Below are 18916 nucleotides of genomic sequence, written 5' to 3' on the forward strand. Positions count from 1 at the left end.
TTGCTGCTGCCTGACCATCCCGACCCAGAGCACTCCTCAGGTCCCTCCAGAGGCAACGCACTGCCCCCTCTGCCCAAACCCACCTGCCCCGTGTCGGATGGTCTGGGCAGCCCGCTGCGGTGGCAGGGCGGATCTGGAGTTAATGCAACCCCCTTCAAGCGTGGCTGATGCCCTCCCAGCTACTCACCCCGCTGGGGAGGGGGAGGTTTGAGTCCTTGACTAAGATACGGGCAATAGTTTCTCGCCAATGAGGAGCACGTGTCTCCGGCAGCCCTCTTGCTCGGGGTTCAGCACACACCTCCCTTCTCCTCTGCTCACGGCAGCAGACTCCAAACTAAAGGGGTAAGAAATCCACTGGCTTCTGCTGAATACAACTGGGACTGCCAGCCAGGCCTCAGGGACGGATGGGCAGGCGAAGAGGAGGCTTAACTCTCTCAAAAAAAGGCTATTTAGGAAAAATAAGCCAAGTGAGCGTTCAGTGACTATTTGGGACTATACACAGATGGCGTTTGCCTTAGAGACATCACACACATGTTGATAGATTTCCTGGCAAGAGCTCTTAACACAAGCCATACGTGGTTAGTAACTACTGGATCTGCTGGGTGGGCTTCTATGTAGCAGCCCACAAGGTAGCCAGGTCCTCCTAGGTCATGCCAGGGGTGACCAGGCCCTGGAGCATGATCATGAGGCGACGGGCAGGTTTGCTCAGCGTGTTGTGGGGTTCCACCTGGAGGAACTGGAAGAGCTTCTGCCGCACCTGGTTCATGACTGACCCCATGTGGTCTCGGGTGATGGGGTCACTGTGGTCCAGATGCATCACCGCTTCCTCCAAGTAACTGAAGGAGAGAGAGCAGGGTTAGAGCCAAACCCAACGTGCAATCCCCATCCAATTCAGCTCATTTCAGCACTGACGATGTACAATTCTGCTCCCCCACCCACCCAAACTCAGAAAATAAATGGTACTGACTCAGAGCAGAGTCCACCCGTTCCTTCTTCAACACGTAAGGGCAGCCCATATATTTTCCAGCCCGCAGTTTGTGCAACACAACGCGGCTGCCTGAACCGAGCAGGCGCCACAGCAAGCCACAACCCCCCGCAGTGCTGGAGGTGGCACTTGGCCACAGGCCATGCCTGGTCACAGCTCTGTAGATATTTTCTTTGGTGCCTTTTTAGCATAAGCAGAATTAGTCACTTATTAGACAGCGAAAATCCTCAGCAGTGAGGCTTACTTCATGTAGGGATATATTTACAGTCGTCTTCCAATATGTCTATTGAGGAAGGGGTGGGGGAAGAGCAAGATTTTTACCAACAGGCTCTTCTGAAGTTTAGATGAGCCACAAACTTTCCAACCACAGCCCGCGAGAATGGCAACACGGTCACTGCCAAAGGTTTTCACTAAGAGACCAGCCTGAACACAACAGCAGTAGCTTCAACTCCGATTACCAGCTCCTCTGTAACTTAGAGCTCCTCTTCAGTTTTTCTAGCTTGCTTTATCCCTACTGTTAACTTGAGTTAAAAACTTAATTTTAGTCATTTTCCATACAAGCCAGGCAAAACCTGCAGGTATCTTAACGAGTTAGGGTTTTTTTAGGGCAGATAACAGGGTTTTGACTCACTCGCTAAAAACGTTCATGGCAAGTATCAGCACAGTCGCTATTTTGTCACACGAGCTTTGCTTAGAACATCTCACAGACATTACTTCCAGCAGCTCCTGCTGCCACCTCCCACTGAACCTGTCTGGCAGTCACGATGAGAAACTGCCCACACCAAGTCCAGAGACGGGTTAAGGATTGAGGACAGAGCAAAGCTGCTCTGGATATTGACCTATCCAGGAAACATGGCGCCATCCCTCCTTTTACCCCCAAGGGGGAATTGTTCCTTGGTTAAAGGAGATTCCTGCACACACCACATATAATATTTACAGGCTACAATCCAGGAGGTAACAGCACCTACAGCTGGGTACCCTTTCTACTACTACCTCTGGGCAGCAAAGCTTTCTGTGGCAACACCTACATCTTCTTCAAGTCATTACCGGTTGTTCGCATGCCAGTAATGAGCTACAGAAGTTCCGACCTTCATCAAAGCACCACCTTCCGCTTCCTGGCAGTGTGTTTAAAGCCAGAGCATACTCACTTCAGCTTCAGTTCTGTACGAGTACCCAAATCCGAGGAGAGCTGCTGAATGAGAGAGAGCAGCACTGGCTGGGACAGCGGGCACGGATGCTGTCCGAATACTTGCTGAGTATCCACAGTCTCACAGACGTACAGGACCAGGTTGAGATCAGCTGCTGTCAGAGCCTGCAAGGAAGACACAGCTAGAAACGCAGAGGAAACGACAGGCAGGCGAGGGACACAGGACAGCCCTCCTGCCTTGGGGCAGCTCAATGGCTCACCAGCCTCCTCTAGGAGTAGAATTCACTGCAAACCCTGCTGTGTTTAGGACTGTGTTTAGGCTCTCAGTCTATGCTCAGAGGACACCTGCGTCTGTTCTAAGCGGAACAGAGCACAACTGGACAGAGGGGAGCAGGTTACAGCATGGAGCAGGGCCAGGTTTGCATCCCCTGCCAGCCCAACGCCACGGCGTTGTGACTATTCTCAGAGAAGTGCATCTGCAGCAGCTCAAATGGATCTGCCTACATATTCAAAGGCAAAGCAAGGTCGGGCCACAGCTGGTAGATCTGCCTGAAGAGGCTTATGAAGCTCTTTGGGGGTGCACCACGCGCCACTGCTGATGGTGAAACACTCTGGCTTGCTGGAGCGCTGACACTGTGCTCTGAGGGCATGGAGAGTCAAGGACGAACTTAGCTGCCACCAAATCATGGAATTTGCACGGCTCTGGCTTGACTTGCACATGAGCGCAAGTGCAGCCCTCGAGGTCTCCTCAGCCAACTCCTGTGTAAGTTTTTGTGGGACTACATCCCCATCTCAAGGAGCCCTTTTCCCTCCCAACTCCATGGCCCAACAAGCAGCCATGCCCACTGCCAGGAAGCCCAGGTACCTGCTGGAAAGCTTGGTTGAGGTGTCCCTGCTGGAGCAGCTGAAGGATGTGAGTTTGCTGTGATTGGAAATCCAAGTGAGCGGAGGGGATTGGAGTCCCGGCCGCTGAGCGCATTGCCTGGACGATGCTCGAGGTGACGGCTGCTTGTTGCTCCTTCATAGCCAGGCTCACTTCTCCTTTAATGACTCTCTGCACCTGGGCCAAAATAGACTCCTGCATGCTGAAAAAAAAAAAAAACAAACCCAAAGGCACCTCTGAAAATGAAGAGCTGAGGGACGACATTGCACCAAGCTCGTAGCAGCGAAAAAGCACAGACTTGCTTGCTTATTGCAGCGCGGCTCCCGAAGGGTTAATACAAATTGCTGTGAGGCACAGGCATCGGAAACATGCTGCTGCTCAAGGCAGCTCTGGCCAACAACCCAACATCCCAGGGCGCACGCAGAAGATGCTGGGATTCTGCACAGGGAAAGCGATATTTCGGGGAACTAAGTCTCTTATCACACAGCGTTTTAAATCTTTAATGTCTCTGGCCGAGAAGCAAGGCTACCAACCTCTAGGTTCATCCCCGAACAGCCCCAGCTTTCTACATCACATCTGTCAGATGCAGTTTCCCAGCCTGCACATGGCAGCTTTAGAACGGGAACACACTTCCACTGAGCCTGTGACTTCTCTGCAGAAGCACAGTTCACAGCACAGGCGCCGTGGCTGCGCGTCACACCTTTTCCCCAAGGGTGGGATCCTCTCCCCTCTTACAAAGGGTACAAAGCATTGAACCTGCTCTGCTGCAGGACTTCCCCGGGAGCAAGCACAGCCCATGCAACGAGAATTTAGTCTGGAAGCCTTCCTGGCAAGTCTGGTCTGCAGTGAAGACCCCAATGCGCTCTGACATATGTTTCTAGTGGCTTAAAATAGACAGGGGCATTCTGCCCCGCAGGTGACCACCCGCCAATGTTAATGACTGCAACCTGCCACCAGCTTCATGGCGTGAATGTGCTGAAGGCACCGCCAGGATTGCATCTTGACACCAGGATGGCCAAGCAGAGCAGTTGGGAGGACAGAGTAGCCTGCAGAAACTGTTGGTATGCCTGAGGACACAGCGTTGAGAAGAAAAGCCTTCAAAAGACCTCTTCTGAAATGGCCTTCAGGAAGTGGTCAGACTTGAGTGTGCTTATGGGCTGCCTTAGGTCCTTCTGTCGGCCAACATGCACACGGGACCCTGTGAAAAGCAGGCCCTGAGCTCCCACACGCAGCAGCGATACTGTTGGTTGTTAGAAACCTTCTGGGGTCTTCATTTTGTGCTCTACAGGGCAACAGTTGCACCAGCCCACATGCTTTATCATACTGTGCACCGAGCCAACAAGCAGCCCTACAGCGGCTTGTTTCCACACTTCAGCAGGGAGAGGTTTTTGTCACACACACGTATGCCTCTCACTGACATCTCTTTCCACGAGCCCAGCTGCCAACTTACTTGCCCACGATAATATGCAGCTGATGCTGCACCTCAGCATGGACGCTGGCTGCGACGGTGGCCGCCAGCTGCTCGGTGGTGCTCTGGAAGGTGCCGATGAGCTGTCGAAGCTGATTCAGCAGCGGGTCCCGGGCCTCCTGTTCTCGTACCTTTTTGTTCTTCAAGTGAGTCTCAAGCTGTTGGATATCTGTAACAACCAGAGGGGAAGATGTTTGTGCCGTCAGTACGTGTCAGGGCAGGAATCCAGCTGCCAGGCTCTACACATTCTCCAGCAGAAGCGATTACTGAGCCAGCGTACGAGCACGGGGGAGAAGCCCTGTTTTGGGCTCTGTTACACTAACCTAGAAACCCCGCTTCCAGCCTCCCCATCACACAGGATTACATGATACAGCAACAAAGCCACGAGTTCTCTTACAACAGATCTTTACACGCACTGTTTGTTCAGGGCAAGATAAAGGTGGGAGTGAGGGTGTTTTATTTCATACACAGTGCGAGTTGTGATCTGCATTAGTGATGGACTTCAATGCCAATGAAGAAAGAGCAAGAACATTTCTGACCAAAAAACAAACAAACAAACAAAAACGTCTGCAGAGGTCAAAAAGCTGTATTTTAAAATATTTTATGAACTGATCTGATCAAAAGGGAGAAGAATACAGGCTCTGTTTACTTGGGGGAGACTTGTGAGGAAATGGAAGGGTGCAAAATAAACAGCAGCTGGAGACACTGCAGATCTCAGACAACAGAAGTCGCTGTGCCAACACCAGCCAACTTCAGGCCTCCTCAGGAATCAGCTCTGCAGAGCGATACCTGTCTGGCCTCCCAGAAGGCCAAGGAACTAGATCCTACACCTGAGAACAGGAAAGATCTCCAGTACACCAGTGTACAATTTTCCTTACTTCACTTTCCTTTTTTCCAGCCTGACCATGTTTACACCCTCCAACCACTATTTAACCTCTGATCATCCCCGTACCATTCTCTAAACCTCCCCAAATTCCATTACTCCACTGAGATGAGGGCCGAGCCGCAGGACTATCACCCTCTCCATACGCCACCTTCCTGATGTGAGCATGGGGTAATGCCACAGCTCGGCTTTTCTACTCACTAGACGAAGTCACAGATTCACAAAATGAGGCTACGCGTTTCGCTGCACGGGCTACAAAGACCAGAGGTGAATATGTGATCTTACAGTACTACCCACAAAATCCTCCTCACTCCCACTTCCCTTTCCCAAGTGCGACATGGAGCATGCAGATGGGCTAAGAGGTTAAACAGTCACCCGCAAAACTCTGAAAGGCAAAGCCATAAGAAAAGGCCAACTTGTCGTCAGCCACTAATGTAAATATGATGTGCCGACACGAGAAGAAAACCCACTCACATTCCTGTGTGCCCTGCTTGAAGGTGTCATTGATTTGCTGGAACATGGACTGGCAGCTCTTCTCGAAGGCTGGCAACACGACACTCTGAAACGCTTCCCTGTACGCTGACTGGATCGGCCCCTGCAAGGTATCGGCCGTTGCCCTCACGATGGTATCTGTAAGGTTCTTAAAAGCACACACAGAAGAGATTTCAGAAAATCGACGACAGCCTGCCGTAAGACAAAGATGTGAACAAACACTGTAGGTCCCTGCAAGACACCCACGCCAGGTAAGGACAGCCCAGTGTCGGAAGTGTGTATTCCCTCAGCTCTTTCCACTGACCAGGCTGCACCATGGCCACCGCAGGCAGAGCGCCCGTTTGCCGAGGGGCTGCCCGAGACCTTCACCATTTCCCCGTAGTTCAGCTGTAGAGCAAGGGAAGGCGGCAGAGTCAGGCATGGCTCCTTTCCCCTTCCCCTGCTTCCCTCCCACAATCCACCAGTCCCTGCCAGGGTGAGTAACAAGCTTCTGCTCAAAACGGAGAACAGAGCGGAGAGCAGAAGAGCCAGTCAAACTTTCACTACTTGGCTGATCCAGACGGCCCTAAAACCACTGCTGTAGTGAGAATCTCTACTTTAGTAGAAAATTAACAACTTGGTAAATAAAAGGCTAACGAGGCAAAGTGGACAGGGGAGTACACAACAAGCTCGCTCTCCTCATGAGACCATGAAATAACTTTGACGACTGGCAGCTAAACTGACCTTACCTGGAGACAGAGGTGAGGGGAAGAGGTATGAGGAGTCATTACCCAGGCAGGTGACAACTCAGTGTCCCCAGGAAAAGCTACAGTCTGGTTCTTCTTACCTTTGATTTCACTAGCTTGGTGATACTCTCTTTCAGTGTCCCCTCAACAGCAGTGAGCTTGGCGGCAATAGTGTTACTTAGCTGGCCAGCGATAGGGTCCATGCTCTTGGAAATGCCTGGGCACAACATAAACATGTCAAAGTTGCAGCTTTAAGCCTAGAGTCACACTTCAAAACCCAAAAAAGAAAATGGAGTCAAACTCTTCTTGGCTATAACACAGCAAGTGGCAATAACCACAAGCTCTGGCTTGGGAAGCTAAGGTTCGACATTAGGAGAAACGTTTTGCCAGGCAGGTGGTACAGCTCTGGAAGTCACCAGAGAGGCTGTGGAATCTCCAACCTTGAAGGTTTTCAAGACTTGCCCAAACAAAGTCACAGCTGACATGATTTAGAATAGTGGGTAGGCCTGCTTCAAGCAGAATGGCGGACACTAATGGCTGCAGAAGGCCTTCCCACCAGCATTTCTTTGAACATTTCCTTACATGGATGGCGCCAGCAGGTCAAGGAAGGGGAAAGACAAGTTTAAGTTTACTCCAGCCAAGTCTGAACATTTCCAAACTCATTAGCCTCTTTTGCTTTCCTCCACTGAACAGACTCCAGAAAAACAGAAGGTCAGACCACGTTCTCCGGAAATGTAGCCCCTCCAGGAGCCTCATACTCCTTCCAAACCACAACCCCTCTTCTCAGATTACAGTGGGGCCTGCAACAGTTTAAAGCACAACAACTAGTCTTCGTGTAACCTAACTCCTACTTCATATAGCGCCAACACTTTTACGCAGCGTGCTTTCAATCCCGACAGGGCTAACTGCAGGGATCCACCTTCAAAACCTCGGCAGCACCACTCACACTGGGGCACAGTCTTCTTCATCTCCTCGCGAATGGTCCTCTCCAGACGGTTACACACGGCAGTGGAAAGGGACTGAGAGAGCTGCTGAGACAGATGCTCCTGGAGCTGCCCATTGCGCTGCTGTCCTTCCGTCAGCGCTCGGTCTAGTCTTCTCTCTTATGAGAACGCACATTAAGGAGCACAAACAACAGATTTCCTCTCTACCCTCAACACTCCTGTCCACAAAGACGGACACTAGCCTCACCTCCAGCTGCCCAGTGAGAGCCAATTTGCGGCTCCGGTGAAAGAGGGGTCTACATAACATTGCTGATGTGTTCTTGTAAACAACAGGGTGAGAGAAGAGCTCTGGAAGGCATGGTAGAAAAGCCAAACAGCTAAAAGAAGCTCGACAGTAGCGTTCCCTATATATTGTGGGTTAACGTAGCTGTCCTGTAGGCAGCTCAGTCCCCCATAGCCACTCGCTCACTCCTCTGCTGTGGGATGGGGGAGAGAAGAAGAAGGGTAAAAGTGAGAAAGCTCATGGGTTGAGATAAAGACAGTTTAATACATAAAGCAAAAGCTGCACATGCAAGCCAAGCAGAACAAGGAACTCATTCACCCCTTCCCATGGGTGGGCAGGTGTTCGGCCATCCCCAGGAAAGCAGGGCTCCAGCACGAGTTAACGGTGACTTGGGAAGACAAACTTCATCACTCCGAACATCCCCCCACCTTCCTCTTCCTTTCCCCCAGCTTTATATTGCTGAGCACAATGTCATACAGTATGGGATACCCCTTTGGTCCGCTGTCCCAGCCCTGTCCCCTCCCGGCTTTTTGCCCACCCCCAGCCTGCTCGCTGGCAGAGCGGTGCGAGAGACAGAGGCGGCCTTGTCAGGGTTTAGCAATAGCAAAAAACCATCAGTCCATTATCAACGTCGCTCTGGTCACAAATCCCAAATATACACAAGTTGCTATGAAGAAAATTAACTCCATCCCAGCCAAAACCACCACAGAAACCACAAAGCCCAATACGCATAAAAAGCAAATTGGCAAAAATGTTTCTACAGGATGGAATTGGTGGACATAAGCGACATAGTGCATGGGAGCAAACCCAGGCTTAATAAAACCTCACCACACCTCCTGAAGCAACCAAGCTCTCTGAAAGAGACAACACACAAACACTGAGATGCATGTGCATCTTGAAAAAAACCAAAAACAACCCCCAAAGAAACCAAACCCAAACAAACAAAAACCCCAACAAAACAGTGAAAAGACAATTCAGTTGTTGACAAAATTCAGGGCAGATATGAAGCTGTGCAGATAGGGAAAAGTTATTCTAATATTACAATATAGCTCTAGACTCCCAGCTTCAGTAGAAAGCTATCTGAATTATCTATGAAAATATCAGCTTGGTGGTCAAAAAGGAAAATCCAAGACTAATTAATAGAGAAAACAGAAACATTGTCATGTCATAGAAGACAAGAGTGGTTTCAGACATGAAGCAGGCTAGAGCTGCTCAGTTTTGGGAACATGACCAAATTCAGCGTAGCAAAAGATGTACAAGAACTGACTACTCACAATACGATAATATAATTGGATGCCAGGTTGGAAAACACCAAAAGAACAAACTTTTCAGACAACACACATGGGACCTGTGGACCACCAGGTGTACATATGGGTGCAGACAAGATAATTCTGTATTCAGCTATGCAGTATGGCAGTCTGATGCTATCTCATGTGCAAATACTGACTTGCCTTAAGGAGGAAAAGGAGGAAAGGATCATCCCCTAATTACTCTTGTGCAACTGGCCACTGCCTGACGCAGGATAATGTATTAGGTGCACCTCTAGTCTACTCCAGTGTTGCAGCGCTTATGGCCTTAATGGGTAACTAGACCATTTTGTGGCATGGAGAAAGTATCAGTTCTTCTCCGTTCTATTTCAGAGTTTCTTGCCTTAGAAAGGGACTGAGAGGAACTGAAATAGTTACATTGGAGTCAGGCAATTTTACCACACCTATGGCCCACGCTACCAAGAGCCTTGAACTTTCTTAGCTTTCTACATGTCTCTAATCTGCCCACAGCCTTCCACTCCTTAACTCCCATGCAACGCTTGCCAACAAGGATACGCTCCTGCTCCTGCTGGGAGTCAATCACCCTCTCCACGTGGCCCATAAGGGAGCTCTGAATGGCATCAAGGTGATCCGTGAGTCTCTGCAGCAGCTCCATCTGATTCTGACGCAGCTCAGTGAGCTCTCGCTGTTGGCTCCTCAATATGCACATCAGCTCATCCTGGAACTCTGGTGTCACCTGTGTGTGGAGAGGACAAACATTCATTTCTAACAGGACTGGAGGTCAGTCAAGCTTTCTGCTAGGCATTAAGTCAACCCCTATGCCTCGGCCTGAAGCGTAACACACAAAGCAGAAAACGGGGCCAGCTTAATGCCTATTTCTAAGACTTTTGTCCCAAGAAATAAACGGACAAAGCAAGGTACATGAAGTTCCCACGTGGCATTCATAAACATTTGCTTAGGATATCCTCAATTGTTTACATTCAAGACCCTCTTCAAAGCTCTTGCCTCTAAAAGAAAGCAGAACAAAACAGATCCTATTCACTTCTGGCCAGGTACTGACAATGTTTAGGTCTCTGAATGTAAATAATGACCTCAAACACTTATGAAAACAGCTGTGCTATCGGTAGAGTAAGAAAGAGGTTTCCTAGAGCACTGTGTCAGCTCTTTCACTTGTTTACGAATAACCAAACAACTGGAAAAGTATACATCTACAGTTTTCTCTCTTCACCTGCTCAAAATATCTAAGAATACACACCAAAGGCAGTTTAAAGGAGTGTATGCAACTCAGCTGAGAGCATTTTCTGCCAGATATGAAGATACCATCAACAGGGATAAGAAATTCCAATAGGCCAGGTATGAAGATACCATCAACAGGGATAAGAAATTCCAATAGGCCAGTCCCACTGCGACCCTTACAGGAACAGCTTATCCTGCTGACGACACATGCGAGTCATCTCAGCAGGGAAGAGGAAATGAGTGGTAGAGTCTTGGATGATACAGGGCTTGGGAGAACACAGAATTTACATCGGTGTTCAAAAGCGAGAAGGAAGCCATCGTCTGGACAGCACTGAGCAGCTCCTCCTCTGCTGCGCAAGTCGGAGAGCAGAGCAATGCCAAGCCCAAGCGCAGCCCCATCTCAGCCTGCTCGGGCACAGCAGGGGCCCAAGGTACTTCAAAGAACCGGGATGAACTTTCTCTCAGGGCTTCTGTAACACAGTCAGTAGAACTGAAGCATCATGCCCTTGGGAGGGACTGCAGAGCAGCTCTGACTCACCTGGTTGTTAGACGATCTTGGCGACTGGTTCACATCCCTGGAAACAAAGAGAAAAAGTAGTAATCCAATTATGTCAATTAACTGCTCTTGTTATCCAAGTCTTCTGCCAAAACACATCACACATTTTACAGCTGCTTTAGATTTTACGCTCATGCTGCTGTTTTGTGTAGTACAGTATGAAGAACAACAGCAAGGCGATGACATCCCAGGCTCTACAGCAGCACTGTGACCGCATTTGCACTATCCACAGGCCCTGAAGTTCCTTACAGGCTGGTCGCTTCGCAGGGAGGAGATCTGAACCAAGTCTTAATGAGGACTGGTACAGAGGAAAATGCACACTGATTTTTCAGTTTTGTCCAAATTCATAGCCAGGGAAGGCTTTGTCAAACCACTTTTGAAGCTCTCCTGATATTTTACAAAGAAAAAAACAAGTACCCGCTTGTTAAATATAGAATTAATGAGCTTCAATAATCTAGAATGATTCCAGCATTCAAGGTGAAGAAACTAGTAATGCATTCCAGCATATACAGCAAAATAAAGAAAATTACTGAACTGATCCACTAACGCTGCATGTCTCCATCACAGTCACAAATTTTTGAATATTCAAACACTACCAGAAGGGAAGTATACATTTGTCGTTCTCAGACAGCATCCATTCAGCAACTTTAAAAAGACTGAGGCAGGAAAAATGAAAGGCATTTCCAAGGCTAAGAGTTTCCGGGTGTCACAGTACAGGACCACAGCCAGAAACTTAATGCCATAGCCCATCTTTGTTGCAATCTGCACAGCTGGAGATCCAAATCATGGAGTTATAGGAAGACAAGAAGAGGATAGAGAGCCCTGTGCAGAGGCTGTGCTGCTCTCCTCGCATTAATGCAGACAGGTTGGTCTGCCTTGCCATGGGCAGACCTCTCCAGCCATCAATTTTCACTTACAAGACATTCATATGGGCACGTTTAGAAACACACAAAAGCAGCAAGCAGGTAACAAACAGTAGATAGTGTTGAACAAGGGCACTGGGCCAGCATTCAGAGGCCAACCAGAAACGGAGGCCCAGTTAAGCTATACTCACAGCATCACAGGTCCAATGAAGCCTTTACTGGAACTGGCAAATGGATCCAGTGTCCCCCCACAATGTGCAATTCACCTCCCACATGTTCTTCTGAAGCCCAGGCTACATTTTGGATTTTGAGTCCCAGCTGGAAAGGTAGTGCAGAACCTCCTCCCACACCCCTGAGTGGCAGTCAGCATCTGAGTAACCAGCAACACTTTCTGTGGGGTTACTGCCATCTGCAAAACGGGGTGAGGGTTGGGAGCACTTGGCGGCAGCCCAGCCTCAGACCCTAGTCTCGCTGCTAACGGCTACATCAGGTTGTGGCCCTTTGCAGCTGGTCCCACAGCCACCTGCATTCTGGCAAGCCCAGCGTACCCATCATCTTTCTTGCCCTTCCGCTTTAGCTTTGGGGAAGCCCGGGGGGATGCCTTGGCTTTCCAGTCCTTCACAGGCAGCCTCTGCGTAGACGCTTTGGCACCAAATCCACCTGACGTAGAAGCCAAGCTTGCAACTTCATCATCATGGTCACTATGAAGGAACAGCAGGGGAGAGGACATCACTTGCAATACTGGACAGCGTTAGCCTTCACCAAGGGGTGGGGATTCACACTGCTTTTCATCCACACACGGCCCGAGTCACGCAGCTAGGGACGCCTGCCACTTTGATCTTTAACACCGAGACCTCTACAGAGCTCAGCATGTGCTGCTCCGTTTTGATCCAGGTCTGCTCAGGCTGAGCTCCAGCGAAGGGTCTTGAAGGGGCATTAAGGGACAACTGTGGTTCAGGCAGTGTGGCAGAACGATGCCTGGTTTTGCTGCATACACACACACTAGCACATAAGCCCTCGGATGTGATGCTGACCCAGCAGGGAACCCAAGCAGAGCATATCCTTACAGTTTTACAGACAGAAAGCACTTAACGCAGCAAATATTGCAGGAACAGAGGAGAATCAGGTTGCGCCTAAGAAGTGTGTGATCCTCGGTACCCTGGGGTCTTTCAGCTGCTGATGAGCCATCCAATACAGGCTGCGTGCTTCAGTCTGAACTGTGTGGATTATGGATGAATCCTCAGCAGTCAAACAGGGCTGAGCTTGCCAGGCACACAGAATGTGCCCACAGAGCTTTAGGGTGGCTCAAGAGAGAGCGCAAAGATGTTAAAAGCAAGAAACTAACTCCTCAGATACTCTCACTACCTTATCTAGGGCACAGGATTTGGAAACCGATCCCTTAATAGGTTTTCACGGGTAATTAAACCAAGCTTGGGACATGCTCTTGGACAATGCCTAGAGGCCAATCTCGTGATCAGCTGAAGTCATCAGCACGTTACAGAAGCTGGACTGCATACACACATTAAGTCAGGAGACAAAGCAAAGACATTCACCCCACACGTGAAGGCTTGTTGGGGACAGAAGCACGAATGCAGCCTGAACTGAGTCCATGCAGGGCGAGAGAGGGGGCTGAGCACTCTGGTACCTTTGTTCTGCACTAGCATCCTGGCTGTCATGCTGCAGCAGGTGGTAGCTGTGTCGATGATAGGAAGAGCTCTTGTGCTTTTCTTCAACCTCATCCCTTGGGCTAGAGGAGGAAAAAAAAGAAAATACCATCATGAAAGTCTCTTTCAACTAGGGTATTTGCTCACTCCACTTCTCATGAGAAATTCTGATAGAAGGTCTAAGCCAAACAAAAACCTCACACCTATGTGCAGAGATCCAGAGAGCAGCAGGTGGTGTTTAGGGGCACTAAACACTCAAACTCCTCTATGTGTTTTTCTGGGGGCCTTAAGAAGGGAAAAGCAGCTCAGCTATCCCTCAGGCACTAACCAAGAACAACCTCCCAACAGACATTCAGGTAAGACATGCAAGCCACTACTCAAAAGGGGCAGTACAGCACACTGCAGTGAAGAGCATCAGCTTGGGTTTGTTGTTTTCCTCAAGTAATATTGATCACCAGGGCAAAAATCATCAGTACTTCCCCGTTCTTTCAAGTGTTTGGGAACTGCATGAATTTGATGGGTTAGATCTACCAGACAGAACAGAATCATAACAGTGAATCTAGTTCAAGTTTCATAAAGATTCTGAAAGCAAACTGCATGTGCTTCCAAACTGTAAACTGAGTCTACCTGAATTCAGCTTGCAGCGAGATCTTTAGACAGAAGTGAGCACTTGTTACTTTCACATAGGCTGATGGCTTGACTGAATTGGAACAATAAAAAAAAAAAAACAACAAACCTCTAAAATCCAGAGATATCTGATCTGATATTCTCATATGAGAAGTCCTGAAGAATTCAAAGACAAAGCGGAATTGAGGGGAGTTGCAAACTCCTATAAAAGTATTTTGTCAACTTCAAATTATGAGCAAAAGCAAAATCACTGCGTAGAGACGCAGCCTCAGTGCCCTCCCCAGAGTCATCAGAATTGAGACCATTTCCTGAAGGAGCATCCTCAGGTGTGGAGGCACAAGGTGAGGCCTTTCTCTTGCAATTCTGATGGAAGGGAACAGCCCTGGGTAGTTTGAGGGACAACACCGACACTCTCAGCCTGCTAGTCCTGTTGAAAAGGAAGGTGTTTGCAGGCTGTCATGGTGCGTGCAGCCCTGGCCTAGACAGACTCTGGAGGTGCCAGATGCATCTCACTGCTCCTGTCCCACTACAAGACAGTGGCACTAATTCTGTGCTGAATCCTAGCACTGCTCCAGCGTTTCCTCCTGGTAAGCAGGCGTATGTGATGTTGCCCCATTCTGCATGCCTGCTCCACAGAGACATTGCCATTCGTTTCCTGACTTTTAAAGTACTTTTTTTTTTTTGCAATGCTCACCGCACAGAGACAACCCTAGAAGAGAATTAACCTATAATCAAACCTGTCAATTATGTGTTAATTGACTCCTTTCAACAAAAGCATGTAGGAATGTATCACCTTGGGCAGAATTTAGCTTGTACTGGTTTTATTTCCAGAGTACAAAAAAAATCCCAGAAAAAAATCCCATCTCAAGTCTCCGTTCCCAGGTGAACATGAAGGCCAATGAATTAGACTTCTCACCTTCTTAACAGAGATCCTTTGTGCTGCAAGGGGTATGAGAGAGCACAAATTGTTAGAGCTGGCCTAGGAAGTTCAGGACACAGCATACAAGACCAGCCATACAGGAAGGCTGAATCATCAGATCCTTTAAGGAAAAGGAGGGATGAAGAACTGTTCTGGTTTAGTCACAACATAAGAGCTTTACACCAACCTAGCAGTTTGGCAAGGGCAAAGAAATTGCCCCAGGCAAGACAAACCCAAGTGATTACCTGTCTGCCATGCTGTTCCTGGTTTCTCTGGTTATGTCAGGAGCTGCTGGCCATGGCTGACTCACAACACTGTCAGAAGATGCGTTTTCCTGAGTTAAAGCAGTCTCCAGTAACGATGGAGCATTCAATCTGTCCACCTCCACTGGAGGCATGTCCAAAGAGTGGTGGCTGTGCTCTGAATTGTGCCGGTTCCTCGGAGACAGCAAATGCAAGGCCGAGGCAGCGGATGCCATACTGTCTGCGTGATGACTGGGCTCCAGCACCTCCGCAGGGAGCCCAGACGGAGCTGCTGCAAAGCTACGTTGCAAAGTCTCGGAAGCAATCTCTGGGATATCTTGGGACATGGCTGTGGAAGCAGATGAAATGACGTCTGGTGAGCGCTCGCGGGTGGGAGAAGCCTGGGGCACCACCAAGGGCTCCACTTCCTGCAGTTCCAGTGCTAGAGAGGGGTTTCCTGGCGTGACCTGAATACAAGAAATGAAAAAAGAGCCTTCAGAGTAATGTGGAGACAGCCCAAGAGCTCCTGGTACCTTACACAAACCATCTCGGGAAACAGCCAGCCGTATCCTTTCTTCAATTGATCCCTGTGCTCCCACTCTTATTCAGTAGACGAAGAAGGGCCTCAAGCTTCGTAACGGACTCTTAGCGGGGCTAACACCACCCTTAAGCCAATGCCAGTCTGAACGTACGTTCAAAAGAAAACATAACACCAGTTCTACTTCACCACTCTGCTCCAGGATCCCTTCTCTTTGGGAGAAAAAGTTAGTTTTAACACTGAATATCTCCTGGACTGAAATTTTATTTCAATTTGAAACTTTGGTCATAATCTGGTTTGCATCACAGCTGGAAAGAAAAGTTTAGGAATAGGAAATGATGGTTTCAGACCTGGAAGACCAGCAAGGAGGAAGAAGCTTTTCCAGGTAGCACTGTCTCCTAACACAAAGGCTGACCAGTTCAAACCATTGTGGTAGTGACAGCACAAGCTAGAGCTGTCTCTAGTTTTCAGAGACATGCTGTTTTATACCGAAGTCAAGTTCCATTAACACAGGTAAAACTGGCTGCAGATCTGTGCCAGCAGCTGTGTTTTCCAGAGGGCAGCCACTGGCCCTATTATGATCCAAATAAGTCAAATTTCAGCTTGTGCAGGCCCATAGAGAGAGGTCCCTTGCCCCACGAGGAGAAGGAAGGGAACAGCATTTGAAGCCTTACTGGAATAGGTGCCTTTGGTGTTAGCTTGTCAGGGAGGCCTGGGATAAGAACCGAATGGCTCCTAGGGCTAGTCTGGAGACTGCTGCCACTGCTGCTCAGCGTGAGGCTAGTGTCCAGCTGCATCTTCGGGCTCACAGTCAAGTCTTCCGACGGCCTACAGAAAACAGAGACACAAACAAATCAAGCAGGCCAACCTAATCATACAGATCTGCATCAAACACTCAAGGTGAGGAGACAGAATCCACAGGTCCATGGAGGAGCCCAACCCAAACTTCACCAGTGTTCTCCAAGCCCTTGCTCCTTCCACTGCGGTCAGCCACTCCCTGTCAACTACCACCTGCAACTCCTAGTCCCCATACAGCCCAAAGAGAGAGCAGGCAGAAACAAACAAAGACAGGCATCACAATCCCTTAGAATTTGAAGTGTCAATGAAAAGGGACCTGTTGTATCATCAGTTCACACTGTACAGAGTTCAGGGAGAAACAGGACACTATGGGATAGGTCTTTGTCCGTTTCCCAGCCCCCAGAAGTGAAGTTTTCCCCTGTTATGCAGCCCCACCCACCTCAAGACTAGTAAGATTTTCTTAACAGTCCCAATTATCTTCCTGTCCTTGGTGGCTACAGTGTTCTCTTACCTGTAAACAATGACAGCCCTTTGGGAGAAGCATGTAAAACAACAAAACTGAGATGCAATAAGAGAATCCCTGCGAGGCACACACGAAACACTATTGTTGGCCCCTTAGATGACAACAGGCATGCTCCAAGCTGCACTAGAGACGCAAACAATTGCCCATATAGGGACTTTGGGACTCAGGCCAGTTTCTAACTCTGGTTACAATCTCCTCTCCTACAAGACACACCACAGCTCTGCGTCGCCCTGAAGGACAGTATCAGTTCAGCTGCAGATATATTATTTAATATATGCGCTATTTACCTGGGCATAGAGGCATCCGTGACAGAAGTGCTACTCATGGCTGTGACTGCAGTCAGGGAACTGACGCTGCTGCCTGGAGATACCGCAATCTATAAGAAAATACACAGCGGTCAGGATGTGACAGAAGAGCCCAACAGCAGAACCTGACCTGAGAATGCTGGCTCCAGAAGAACTCCTAAGGAGTCTTTGGCAAAGAGGGAATAGAACAAATAATAAGTTGAGGTCTACTGCTAGGGTGCTCAGGTGCTGCTCGAAGGGAAGCCCCAATACATCCTCAGCACATGAGCCGTGACTGCTTTTATCGAGCCATTGCTCTCCCAAAACAAAGTGTCATTCCGCAGGGCTCACCACCAGATCCCCAATTTGTTCTTTTGAGCTAGACTGCTGTTGTCAAGGTCTGTTGCCACTAGCAAGGCCAGGTCCTGGCCGGGGTTTAGGTCCTGCGCTGCTGACAGATGGAAGGAGAATACTCCAATGCACAGGAAGAGGTGTTGGTCACCCAGCTAGCTGGCCAACAGTGAAGAGCACGGGTGGATACGCTGGCCCCCACGGCTGCTTCTGGCTACCAAGAAACACCTACAGAGAACACCAACAGAGCACACAAGTACTCAGCTGGGAAACTTGGTTTGGCCAAGGTTCTTGTGCTGGACACTGCTTATAGCAGAGAGCAGAGATTGAGCTAAACAACTTTTCTCTGCTCCCTTGGAACATCTTTGCATTGGGAAGGCTACCCATCCTCAGGCACAAAATTGACTTCCACACTCAGCAAGTTTGCTAGCAACATCAAAACCTTCAGGAGGAGTTTAATTTATTCTTTGCTCCTCAAGTTGCTGCTGGAGTGACACCCTCTCATCAGTGAGCTCAGTACAAACTCCATTTCTGCACATCTCCACACATCACCCATCCACACCCAGACTCCTCCAGTACACGTTCAAGCTGTGGTGACAACCAGACGTTCCTCCCTTAAGAGGGGGAAGCCCTGCCTTAGGATGTGCATGCGGAGTGCTGCTCACAAGCACATTCCTCTGTGCCTGTAAGAGCCATATCAGCATGGCAAAAAAACTGCTGACAGTCCCTTTCGCACAGGAAGGCAGAGAAAACACAAACACCACAGCTTCTCACTAGGGGAATTCACACCTTATAGTTATATTGCAGACCACTTTTTTAAAGGATGCACTTTTTAGAATGATTTTTTATTTACCTCTACTCCCATTCTAAAAGCACATGGAAAACACTACACAGTCACAAATTCAGTACAGAGGCATGGAAGCAGGTTATAAAGCAAGAATATCTGAATGGGTTTAAGACAAACACATCACTTGAATAACGGTGAAGAAACAGTGAGCTCCTGCACTTCTGCTTGTTGGCATAACCCAGAAGGGGCAGCAGAAACCTGCACTGACTTAGACAGATGCACACTGCCAGTGCCACAGCCTCTAGAAATGTCTGGCAGGACGCAAAGGTGCGTGATGCAGCACTGCTGGCCACGCACATGTGACAGAGCATTAAGAGGAACTCCATGTTTTCTGACTGCTCCATTAGAGCTCCACTGAGGAGTAAATGCTTGCTTATGGCTCTTCACCAA

The 18916-nt window shown here is 48.9% G+C and overlaps 1 protein-coding gene across 1 annotated transcript in view; it reads right to left on the reverse strand.

Annotated features, from left to right (window-relative positions):
* Positions 1 to 538: 538 nt before the first annotated feature.
* The window catches only part of EDC4 (enhancer of mRNA decapping 4), a 34098-nt gene continuing 15720 nt past the window's right edge, over positions 539 to 18916 (reverse strand). Inside the window, exons 16-30 of the mRNA XM_009894483.1 lie at positions 18686 to 18724; positions 17332 to 17420; positions 16398 to 16551; positions 15189 to 15652; positions 13379 to 13480; positions 12282 to 12434; positions 10853 to 10889; positions 9634 to 9814; positions 7530 to 7685; positions 6685 to 6800; positions 5841 to 6006; positions 4466 to 4652; positions 2998 to 3217; positions 2134 to 2297; positions 539 to 836 (exon numbers count right to left, since the gene is read on the reverse strand). Coding sequence (XP_009892785.1) covers positions 644 to 836; positions 2134 to 2297; positions 2998 to 3217; positions 4466 to 4652; positions 5841 to 6006; positions 6685 to 6800; positions 7530 to 7685; positions 9634 to 9814; positions 10853 to 10889; positions 12282 to 12434; positions 13379 to 13480; positions 15189 to 15652; positions 16398 to 16551; positions 17332 to 17420; positions 18686 to 18724 — 2421 coding nt within the window. The 3' untranslated portion in view covers positions 539 to 643. The remainder of the gene's footprint in view (positions 837 to 2133; positions 2298 to 2997; positions 3218 to 4465; positions 4653 to 5840; positions 6007 to 6684; positions 6801 to 7529; positions 7686 to 9633; positions 9815 to 10852; positions 10890 to 12281; positions 12435 to 13378; positions 13481 to 15188; positions 15653 to 16397; positions 16552 to 17331; positions 17421 to 18685; positions 18725 to 18916) is intronic.

The sequence above is a fragment of the Charadrius vociferus genome, unplaced genomic scaffold (assembly GCF_000708025.1).
Source record: "Charadrius vociferus isolate BGI_N301 unplaced genomic scaffold, ASM70802v2 scaffold621, whole genome shotgun sequence".
In the NCBI taxonomy this organism is placed as follows: Eukaryota; Metazoa; Chordata; class Aves; order Charadriiformes; family Charadriidae; genus Charadrius; species Charadrius vociferus.